The 12,046-nt window shown below is 48.1% G+C and overlaps 1 protein-coding gene across 2 annotated transcripts in view; it reads right to left on the bottom strand.

The window, feature by feature from the left end:
* Positions 1-5,182: 5,182 nt before the first annotated feature.
* Positions 5,183-12,046, bottom strand: part of DAPK2 (death associated protein kinase 2) — a 61,983-nt gene continuing 55,119 nt past the window's right edge. For both annotated transcript variants that reach the window (XM_083712752.1, XM_083712753.1), the window contains 2 exons: positions 11,427-11,510; positions 5,183-9,314 (listed from right to left, as the gene is read on the bottom strand). In XM_083712752.1, coding sequence (XP_083568878.1) covers positions 9,228-9,314; positions 11,427-11,510 — 171 coding nt within the window. In that variant the 3' untranslated portion in view covers positions 5,183-9,227. The remainder of the gene's footprint in view (positions 9,315-11,426; positions 11,511-12,046) is intronic.

The raw sequence follows: 12,046 nt of genomic DNA on the forward strand, positions 1-12,046 counted from the left end.
GGATTGGTTGTTTTATGCTGTTTTTATTGCATTGCCTTCCACATTTTATTAAAGAAATGGGACAAATAAATTTCATTTTATATTCATTTTTGGACCAGTGCTACTGTATATCACAAAATACATGTTTATTTGTACAATCTTTTTGACTTTCAGCTCCTCAAGAGCTTCAACCATAGCCCTATCAAAATTGTATCCATTTTACAGCTAGGGGTTAGAAGACAAAGGCAAGGTGAAGGGAGTGCACATGAACCCAGGGCAAAACTTAACGCTCTGTCTAGTGCTCTGTGTACCTGCTTGAGCTTGCTTTGGCCCAGCCCACAGGCATGCCTTGGCTTTTGAAATTTTGGAAATATCATTCCTTTGCAAGTGGCTGAGGTGTTTGAGAAATTGAGAAATAAATGAAAATAAACAGTTGCTGCCTAAGGAAAAGCCTTGGGAACTGAATATTCCATTTGGCTTCCTCATACCAAATTATAAGCATCTTGTTCATTTCTTTTAACTTAAGGTAGGGCTCCTTTCCCCATCAAAAAAATTTGAAAGTGGCTATATAAAAGAGGACACTAACAGCGTTTGCTTTGCATTGGCCAGGCCACTACATCTTCATAAGGCCTCCGTGACATGCACATGAGCACACAGACCAGGGTTGCCAATCCCCAATTTAGGGTCCTGATATGGGCCCCAAGTAATGTTTTTCCAGACCACCAATTTTGGCAACCACAGCAAGAGGAGAGAGGTAGCGCTAGGTGATTAACTCCTCTCCTCAGCTTATCTGAACCCATCTGCTTGGGGGTGGGCTGTGTGCCTGTGTGTCTGTGCATGTGAAAGTGTGAGATGACTACACTCGCCTTGGGACACAGCCAGTTTGCCATAATGAATGTGATCCTCAAGCAAAAAGGTTTAGCCATCCCTGACCTCTTGTAACCATGAGGTCTAGCAACATAGCACAGTCTTGCACTCTAGTTCACAAAAGCCTTGTTGGCCTAATCAGCTTAATTGTCTTGTAGGTGCCACAGGACCTTGTTTCCACTGCCACAGACTAACACAGCAATCCCACTAGAAATGCATTTTTTAAAAATGAAAGTCTCCTAGATTGCATTTGTGGTCAAAGAGGCACACACACAGGTGATGTGACAGGTCGGTCCCAAGGGGCCTGTGTTAGTAAAAAGATGCTCCCATATGCTTGGGCAGTCAAAAGCAACAGACTGTGAAAGGTTGTGCTAGGGTTAGGGCAGGGATCCATCCTTGACTCCACTTCCTCTCCCCCTCTCTCCCATCAGTCATGATTTATACTTAGCCTTTGGCTCTCTCCAGCCTCAGCCCGGGGTGTGGGGTTGCTTCAGAAATGCTTATTCATGAACTTCCTGCAAAATTATGTCCCAACGCAGCTGAGAATAAGAGAGCTTGCATCAGCAGCAAGAGAAAAAGAGTACAGCGCTTCAAGATCCCCAGATTAGAGTCCTAAGAGGTCCAACCAGGAGATCTATTACCCCAAGTCCCGTGTTTTGAAACATACCTTAAGAAGCAGCTGGCAGCAGCCATGTTCAGAATTATGCCTGCTAATTTTTAAAAAAATGCATACACTGCGTGATTGCAAATATAGTATCTAAGCAGGTTACAAAAATATTTGTCCTGACAGTGTGGCCAAGATGTTCTGAGCTACAAAGAACTGCAACCAGGTGTAAAGGGGGTGGGCATGTGTGCACCCCCGTCAGTGGAAGCTCCCATAAAATCTCACCATCACAGTCTCCCCTGTTAGACTGGGACTCTAAGCCCTTAATGTAGTTACCACAAAGGTTCATCCAGCCCTGTTGCAGTTAAAAGGTACCTGCTGGAGAAAAGGTACCTGCAGGATTTTTGTTGAGGGGGCAGAACCGCAGATTTGTACTGATTTGGGGGGGCAGCTGCCCCCTTGGGCTAAGCCCATGGTTGGATGATGGGAGGTTGGCAAGAAAGAACCCATGGGCAGCTGCCCCCTAGATCCACAAAGCATTGAAAGTACTCAATTATCTGAGGTTCTGCCCCCCAACTTTGGCTGCCCCCGCCTAAAAGAAATCCCCGCCCATGCCCCCACCCCCGCTGCCCTGGTCCTGTGCAATTATGCAAGAAAGAGGTCCCATGTTTGATACCCATCACCCCAGGGCTGGGAGAGACTCCTGGACGAATCCCTGGAGACCCAGTGCCGGTTCCTGGACTCGACGGACCATCAGCCTGACTCGGGATCAGCTTGCTTAGACCAGGCAGAAGAGATATTCCAGGGGGAGGGTTATTTATGAATGTATCCTTGAGAAGGAAAGGTGGCGGCGGCGCGGGGGTGGCGGCAATGAGAGGTTCAACAGGGAGGAGGAGAGAGAAGGGGGGGAAACACAGGCAGAAAGGGGAGGGGGAGACACTTCAAGGGTGGGGAGACGTAAGCTAAGAACTGCCAATTCCAATTTGAGCGGAAAAGCTGGTGGTCGCCTGGCAGGCAATCCCCTCTGCGCCCTCGCCGCGCCCATTCCCGGTCCCACTCGCTATCACAGTGTTATGAAGCTCCTGGTTGCATCCAGTTTGCGTCTGCGCCCCTAGCTCTCCCTCCCCCAGCCATCCTTGCCAGGCGCCCCGAGACAGGAAGAAGCGCTTCCAAAGCGCTGACACGAGCAGCTGGGGAGGCGCCAGCAGCAGAGTTGCTGTCCAGTTGCTGAGAGCTGGTGAAGAGCTGCTGCTCCCTCGCTGACAAAGGCGCCATCAGCCAAAGCAAGGGCAGCTTTGCCTTGGTACCAAGGCGCGCGTGGCAGCCAGAGGGGAGCTGTCCAGTAGGAGGAGGAGGAGGAAAGAGAAAGGAGAAACCCCCGAATCCAAGGATGCCAGGACACTGGCGGGCAGCCAGGGCTCAGACAGGTTCTCTCCGAGGTTGTCAGTGTCAGGAAAAGGGTGTGGCCAAGAATTCGTGCCATCTTTCAGTCTCGCGAATTTTCACTCTTCCGTGAAAGCAAACGCCCAACTCCGATGTTTGGCACGAAATATTACTTCCTCCTTGGGAATATAAGGACACATGGAGGGACCATCTGGATCAGATCCCCAAAGACCCAGCTGGTTTAAGACCCTCTTTCTAACACCTGCCTGTCAAAGCTTCCCATAAGACCAATAAGCAGGACATGAAGATAATTGCCTTCCCTCTTATTTTTTTCCACCCCCCCCCAACAGATAGTCACTGCCTCTGAACAATAAACTAGCATATTAGCCATGAAGATTAGTAGTCACTGACAGGCCTCTCCTCTTCTCCCAAGAATGGCTTGAATCCCTTTTCAAAGTCAACTTGGCCAGCGGCCACCACTCCCTTACAATTATGCTAAGTGGGTTTTACATGCAGAATCCTTTGGAAGATCAAGGTTTCTACAGGTTTGGATGAAGCGACAGAGCTGGGGCTGGATGCTGTGCCACCCAACTGAGGCAGAGCACCAAATGAAGCTGTCTGGCCACACCTGCAAGCCCAGCTGCACAGTCCTGGTCATGCATGGAGCCGGCTTTCAAGAACCATCTGGTGACAGCTCAGTGGGTAGATCAGAGGCCATCCACCCCACTGCCACCTGAATCGTCTTCCCAGAGAACTGAAGCAGGGCCAGAGATGAATATTTGCCACAAAGGTGTGGTGTGGCATCCTCATGGATTGATGCCGGCTTTGTCTATTCCAATCCTACTTTTCTCTTTTGATGGGTTTGCTGAATTTACATCCACAGCCTGATTTTAATAATAATAATATTTTTATTTATTTATACCCTACCCTCCGCGGCCAGAGCCAGGCTCAGGGCAGCTAACACCAATAAAATTACAATAAAACATATGGGGGGGGGGGACAAACAAAAATAACAAAAAAACCAGTTTATTAAAATACAATTTAAAATGCAGCCTTATTTTAATAGTAGCCCATAAATCAAAACCATAAGGGGAGGGAAACAAAAGGGTCAGACTGAGTCCAAACCAAAGGCCTGGCGGAACAGCTCTGTCTTGCAGGCCCTGTGGAAAGATGTCAAGTCCTGCAGGGCCCTAGCCTCTTGTGACAGAGTGCTCCACCAAGTTGGGGCCAGTACTGAAAAGTCCCTGGCCCTAGTTGAGACCCTAGTTTTACCCATACTGGGGGAGCAGAGGGTGAAAGGTCAGTGGGGGCTGCTACAGCTGCTGTCACCCCCCACCATCTACTGCTTCACTTGGGCTGGCCCTGTTGGTAGGGCCAGCCCTGGGAACAAGTGCACCAAGACCCCGTTTCCCTGACCCAGCTCCATCATCCCTTCCCCTGAACCCCCACTTGCATTGATTGTGAATCTCCACTACTCTTTTGCAAGTGGCTGAGTCGCTTGGGATGGGTAGCCCCCAGTTCTTTTCCAAACCACCACCCATTCTATCCAGTGCAACCTGAACCTTGCCAGGACTTTAGCTCCTAGCACTTCACCAAGTCCTACCTTCAAAGCAAGAATTAAAACCAATAGGTGGCTTTTCCACTGCACCAACGCTAGACTGAGACAGGAGCTTTTGGCTGCAGAGGTCCATTTCATCACCAACACATCCTGTGCCCACTCCATCCATGCAAAGGAGGTATCAGATAGTTAGCAGAGGTAGCTGCTATTGGAAACATGCAGGCCCCAGATCTTTGCTGTACCCTCAAAAAGCAACAACTGTGACTTGGCACAGGAGACAGATTCTTAAAGAAAGGGAATAAATTTCTTTTGCCTGGTGGAACATGCGTGTAGGGCCAGCCTGAGTGCACAATAACATCAAGAGACTGTTTTGAATTACTGTTTTTTAAGGCGGGGGCATTGCAACTGTACATCTAGCAAAGGTGCTGCTGAGTGTTGCAGTGTCAGATATGCAAGTGCCACAGTCGGCTTGGTTCACATGCTGGCATTGCAAAAAATTGTGGGATGTGCCTCTCAGATCATGCAAAGCAGCTACCCGGGTCTGCAGGTAACTTGCTTTTTCTACCCATGGAATGAGAAGGTGGTTACGCTGAACATGCTATGTAAGTCCCTAGCCAATTCAGGACCATAGCTCAGTGGTAGGGCACCAGCAGAAGCTTCTGAGTCTAATTCATATTAAGCATCCCTAGTTTAAAAAAAAAGATCTAGGGGCAAGGTGATGGAAAAGACCCTCCTCTCTCCCATGATCCCTGTGGAGAGTTGCCACCAATCAGAGGAGACAATGCTGGGCAAGGTGGATGAATAATCTGACCTTTAATAAGGCACCATTGAGCAGGTTTTAAACAAAGGTTGCAATTTTTAACTGCAAAATGCACATTTTGTAATAAGTCAAAGCTTTCCACTGCCTCAAACCCAGAGATCGAAGGCAGTTTGTGAACTTTACATTGGAAACGGTTCAAACATTTCCCATTACTGCAATGAGCTAAACTCCTTTGCAATGCAGATTGCATTGATTTGGTTTATGTAGCTGCTGAATGCTGAATGATCTCCTGTACAATTAATCTCAAGTGATGCTACGCATGTTAAAATCACTGATGCAGGGGATCAAGATTACGGTGCCAAGCTTAATGTAATACCATGCACACAATTTCCCCTTTCTGCATTATGACCAGCTGAACATAGCAAACCTGAGCTTTATTTCCTGCATTATCTATCCTTTAAGTGTCCTTTGCAGATGGAAGTAGGTGCAGTTCTTCTATGTTAGTAGGAGTGAACAACTGCAACTTGCTTCCATGGAGTGGATGAGCTCCAGAATTAATGAATCTTCTGCAAATCAGTTCTTTTTTTTTAACCTTCTGTATATTCTTCAATATGTACTACAGATCTAATGCCCAAATACAGTACAGTGGAACCTCTACTTATGGACATAATCCATTCCAGAGGTCCGTTTGTAAGTCGATTCGGGTCACTGGTAGAAGCACCATTGTGCGCAGGCGCATTCAGCGGCAGCGCACTTCTGCGTGTGTGTAAATGGCAGAAGCCGCTTCTGCATGTGCACAAATCACAACAAATCCAGTATTTACTTCCAGGTTTGCTGTGGTCGCAACTTGGATCAGGCCCAAGTAGAGGCAGTCGTAAGTAGAGGTTCTACTGTATCAAGTTTAGAATTTTTAACTCATTATCTCCTAACAAAGCAAATATGTAACTGTTTTATTCTGGAAAATGTTCCTCAGGATAAGAGGGGCGGTACATTTGGTATACAGCTGATAACAGAACACAACATGAGAAAAGCAGGTAATGAGGTACAAATGTTGCAATGTGATGATATCGGATTGGGGGGAAACTGTGCCTTGAGGACAAAAGGAATGGCAGCTTCAAAACGGAAGAGCAGGCAAGGAAAAGAGCGTCCTTGTCTGAATCAGATTGCATTAGCGTTTCTTCTGGTGAAAGCTGAGATTTAACATGTCCTGGAGTACTTTACTCCCCCCCGCCCCCCGCAGATGTGATAGATCACAGGTCTTGCCTCTTGGATAATTTGCTACATCAAAATGAATGTAAGAAGTTGCCCTCAAACATTTAACTCACTGGTGTTTTGTCTTTGGAGAGGGCAATTCCAACAAACGCACATTGGAAATTTTTGCAACACACACAAAAAACAAAAACACAGCATACATCATGGTGAATATCAAAACCCAAAATACAAGTGCATAAGCAAAATGCTGACCATAATGAGGTTTGAAAATATATACCCACACACAACCCTTGAGTAAGAAACATGGAGATCTGGGCCGAACATGGAGATCTGGGCCAAAGGACCAAAGGACCACAAGGTAGTATAAAAGCACAGCAGAGTGATTTTTCAACATGATACAACTAACTTAACTGAAGAGTACATTTCCAAAATAATGTTGAATATGTTGGTGGAAACAGCAGTATGGCTTATAACTCACTGGGAGCAAAGTACTGTCCCCCCTTTTCCCTTTAATAATATATGAAAAGACATCTAAAGCTGTCCCAGCAGGCTTGTCTTCGTTCCAGGCAGGTGATGAAGGCAGGGAAGAAGAAGGGAGGAGGAGAAACCAAGAATTAGGAACATAAATTTTGAGAACAGAGCCTCCATAGGCCTATCCCAACAGGACTCAGGAAGCAGAAACATGTGGTGGATGGGATGAAATATATTGGAATGGAATAAATCGCACAGGGGAGGCGGAAGAACATCAGGAATTACAGCACAAGTTTGACCATATTGACTCAAAGGACAACAGATGACTCATTTTCTAGAAGTCTTGAAATCTCTATAGTTTGCCCTTCCTTTTTTCCTAGAAACCAGGATGCATTTTCCCTGAGGTGGGTTCCTCTCAGATCAGGTAATCCCGGCATAATAGGTGAATGACAATGTTAAAGAATCCGCTATCCAAATGGCAAATGCAAAATGTGAAAACTTTGCAAAGAGACTTAGGCTTGTCTCTGGTTGTGCAGGAGCTGATGTTTATGTGTGTCAGGAATTCACTTGACCAAACAATGGTATATATGTCTACTTCAGAAGCAAATCTCTTTGTGTTTAAATGGGGCTTAGTCCCCAGTAACTGTGTCCAGGATGGCAACCTAGGCTTTGGTTTAGGGCCATCACAGGGGAAAACAGGGTTATTGTGCCTTTAACAGCTGTATCTCTGCCAGCAGAACAAATCTGATTTCCCATCGTAAGCATGAGCTTGGCTAGAGCAGGGGAGGGGGAGCAGCAGTATTGACTGCACTCTCAAACTTTTGAGTTATGCCTGCTGCCCACGGCAACCATGTTTGGCCTGCCATCTCTACCTGCCGCAGGGCAGCCATTTTGTCACTCTCTCTAAATCTGAAATGTGCCCCCTGCTGAAAACATTCCTTTTAGACAAACCTACCTAGATGCTTTACAAGGGACGGGGGTGGCGCTGTGGTCTAAACCACAGAGCCTAGGGCTTGCCAATCAGAAGGTTGGCGGTTCGAATCCCTGCAACTGGGTGAGCTCCTCTTGCTTGGTCCCTGCTCCTGCCAACCTAGCAGTTCAAAAGCATGTCAAAGTGCAAGTAGATAAATAGGTACCGCTCCGGCGGGAAGGTAAACAGCGTTCTGGTTTGTCAGAAGCGGTTTAGTCATGCTGGCCACATGACCCGGAAGCTGTACACCGGCTCCCTCGGCCAATAAAGCGAGATGAGCGCCGCAACCCCAGAGTCGGTCACGACTGGACCTAACGGTCAGGGGTCCCTTTACCTTTACCTAGATGCTTAGAAACTTGAGGTCATTTTAAACTGTTTCAGTATTTTTTAACTTTTTGTATGTTTTTAAAGTAGGGCTATTCATTTTTCTAGATTTTGCTGTTTGCTCAAACCGCTTTGAGGGTTTTCTTTTAAAAATCAAGCAGTTTATAAATGTTGTGAAATAAATAAATAAATTGACTGCTCCCCTCTGGGCTAAGGTGTCCTGCTACCGGAGGGGGGGGGTGGCCAGAAGAGCCCAGGGGTGCCATTGACTAAGTCGCTTTGATCCTTGAGAGGGGCAAGGCAGGGGAGGCAGGATGTGTTTGCAGAAGGACGATGCAGCAGGTGCCAAGGAAAGGAGGCTTCTTCCTCTGGCCTTCGCCAGGAGATGAGGGCTGCTGCCCAATCACTACATTTAACTGATTAGGATCAAATGTTTGCCAAATGCACCCAACTCTGCAGGAGAACAGAGACTGGTGGGAAATGTAGCTTGTCAAAAAGGAACACCCTGCAGCCTGCTTTTGCTTTTCCTGTCCGCTGCCCATGATAGAAACAATCTTGTGTCTCTTTGCAAGAAAGATCTGGGGGCTGGGTTGCCCTCAAGGGCTTCGAAGAAGAAGGGGGAGGTTGCTCTCACCTACACAGCGCCCAAGATCAGCTGGCTGCCTGGGTGCACCTGGAATGGACACCATCCCTACCTTATCATCCTACTCCTGCTCCAACACCTCAGTTTCCTGCCCAGCTCTTTCCCCTGGATCACCAGCTCTGCACACACTGGTCTAACTTCTTATCTGCAGTTAAAATACTAATGGAGTCAATTTTTTTCCTCTAGAAATGACACCTCATATCCCACAGTCCACTCCTATCTTGGCTTGTACGTGACAATTTATAGTGCACCAAACGCGTCTGGGACTTCATTGTGGCTTCTTCCTGACTTCGGAGGATCCAGAGTCACCAAGCAGCTACACGAGCCTTTCTGGTCTGTGCTTGCGTATACGTTGGGGGTAGAAAGAGCCCCCGAGACAAAGTGTTCAGTTGTGCAAGAGCTGCGCTGTTAGGCACGTGGAAATCTCAGTCCGACTCCCGTTTCTGTTTGGTGAAGTTAAGATATACTGCTCCTCCTCCTCAAGAGATGGTGAGGTGCCGGCCGGCTGGGAAGATCTTCCTCGTGGTCACTTTCACAATTGCGCTGGAACAAAGGAGAAACTAGGTGATGTTTCAGGCAGGGCTCAGCATCTGCAGACTTTTCCTTGCCCCTCTTTTTATAGACACAATTATTATTATTATTATTATTATTATTATTATTATTATTATTAACAACCATCTGAGGAACACAGGGCAGTTTAAAATATAAAAAGACCTAACATAGTAATAAACAGTAACAATAACCCTGTCCACCAATGGAGGAACCAACACTCCTGGAGAGGAGCACTGGGCCCCTCTGGGGGTACTGGCATGGGGGGGCATGCTCTCCCCCCGGGGCAGGTGGCACAGCACATGTTTTTTGTGTGCTACCATCCCTGGATCCCAGCCTTGCAAGGCTAAGGGGGGGATGCGACAACCTTGCGCCCTTCGATCCCAGCATTGTGCAAGGCTAGGATCAAGGGGTGCATGGCTGCCACATCCCCCCTGCAGATCTGGGGAGGGTGGCATGTGGAGGGTGCAACAGCCATGGCTGCCAGGGCTGGTGTCACTCCAGCTCCAACAGGGGCTGGACAGGTGCAGTAGGGTCCATTTGTCCTCAGCCCCTCAAGCCGCCTCTGGAATGGGGACATATGCCTGGGTGCACCCACCCAACCTAGGCAACATGGAGACACGCTCCACTGCTGGGTGGGCAGACTTCCAGCTTGCACGATCAACTTTGTTTTTCATTACAAAACCCAAGGTCCAGCAAACAGAGAAGGTACAAAATAGTCACTTAAGGGGATGAGCATTGAATTGCAGATCCCGGTGCCTTTGCACACACACTCAGCTCAGGAATCTCAATCTCTCTCTTTCTCTCTCTCTCTCTCTCTCTCTCCCTCACACACACACACACACACACACCCTACATCAGCTCCTTTTTCATCCCTGGTTGTCTTGAAAGAATTGATGCTTTTGAATTATGGTGCTGGAGGAGACTCTTGAGAGTCCCATGGACTGCAAGAAGATGAAACGTATCCATTCTTAAGGAAATCAGCCCTCAGTGCTCACTGGAAGGGAAGGACAGATCCGGAAGTTGAGGCTCCAATACTTTGGCCACCTCATGAGAAGAGAAGACTCCCTGGAAAAGACCCTGATGCTGGGAAAGATGGAGGGCACAAGGAGAAGGGGACGACAGAGGACGAGATGGTTGGACAGTGTTCTCAAAGCTATAAACATGAGTTTGACCAAACTGCGGGAGGCAGTGGGAGATAGGAGTGCTTGGCGTGCTCTGGTCCATGGGGTCACGAAGAGTCGGACACGACTAAACGACTAAACAACAATCTAGAAGGGGAAAAGCCTTCTCGTTACTATGGTTAAGCTACTGAGAGTGGAGAACTTTTGCTGCTCTACTGCAAATCACTCTGTCATCTTCCAGCAGATCCCCATCTGTCTTCTGTCTGCCCCTGCACTGAACAACCCAAGCAACAAAGACGTTCCCAAGTGGGGAGATGGAGGAGTGGGTGAGAGGTAACTCTTAAATGGCTCGGGAGTGCAGTACCTCAAGGACTGCCTCTCCTCAGTCACCTGCGTGGGGGCGCCTGCTTTGTGCCCCCTCAAAAATCCACGCACAGGGCCACAGCCCCTCTGGCACCCCCCACGCTATGCCCCTGTACCCACCACTTGGAGAATCTAGAGCTCTGCTCAAAGCTCTTTAACTTTGCTTTGCATAGCTAACCATGATGTTCAGGATCCGTAGCAGCAGTGCCGAGGTAGCATTTCTGTATTCCTCAGCATTCGCGAGAGAGCATGCCAATATCAACCTCTTGTTCCTCAGCAGCCCTGTTTTGGCTCTATTTCGGGTGGCGCTCACCTCCTGGTGTCATTATTAGGGGGAGCGATGGCTCTATGCAGCCTCCAGGCACAGGGACATAAGGCCCCTGAATGACAAATGCTAAGAAGCAGCAACGGGAGAAGGGCTATTGCATTGCATAGGTGTCTCAGGGGTTGGTTGGCCAGCCAGCTGCTGAAGGAAGCAAAATGCTGAGCTAGGTGATCCTTTGCCTGATAGAACAGGGCTCTCCAGCAACATTTGGAAGGCATCGCATTGGCTGCCCCTCCTCTGTCGCAAACAACTGGACACGTCGACTTTCCACTTCCTTTGCCCCCATGTACTTACCAAGCTTTCATCTTGCATTAGGCGAACCTTTCTCACCAAGGTGCGAGATAAATGGTTGCACAGTGCAACAATACTGTAAGTAAGCTGGAGGAACAACAAGGATATTGTGGTTATACTCTTGAAAGGCAGAAGGTGACCCTGCAGAGCCACTGATGGGATGTCCCCACAACCCCCAGTGCATTTAATGGGCACAACCAAGGGGCACCTTCAAGAACTGCCCTGCCATCAGCCTCCAATACACAGATGAGGTTTGGAAGCAGCACCAGGGAGACCTTAAAAAGCTGCAGGGGGGATTTAGTGAGCTAACAAAACCAGGAAAATGTTATACGTTAAAATGCAGCAATACAGAAAAGATTCAGATGGACCCTATTGTCTCTGGTTGACCCAGTTCACTGTGAGCTCACCAGGGTGAGAAGAAGGCAGATCTCAGTGCTTAGACAAAGTGCTCAGTATAGCTGAAATGATTATCGGGGACTAAATGGGGCTGACCCTTGAAGACAGTCTGAACTGGGACAGGCAGCTGTGTTCCTCAGCAATAAGAGAGGGTTGGGAAGCCACCCATCCCCTGCTCCTGAGAGCTGCTTACCTCTGTGGGGAAGGTGACCAGAGGCCAGTAGTGG

This window comes from Podarcis gaigeae, assembly GCF_964106915.1.
Source record: "Podarcis gaigeae genome assembly, chromosome: 14".
Taxonomy (NCBI): Eukaryota; Metazoa; Chordata; class Lepidosauria; order Squamata; family Lacertidae; genus Podarcis; species Podarcis gaigeae.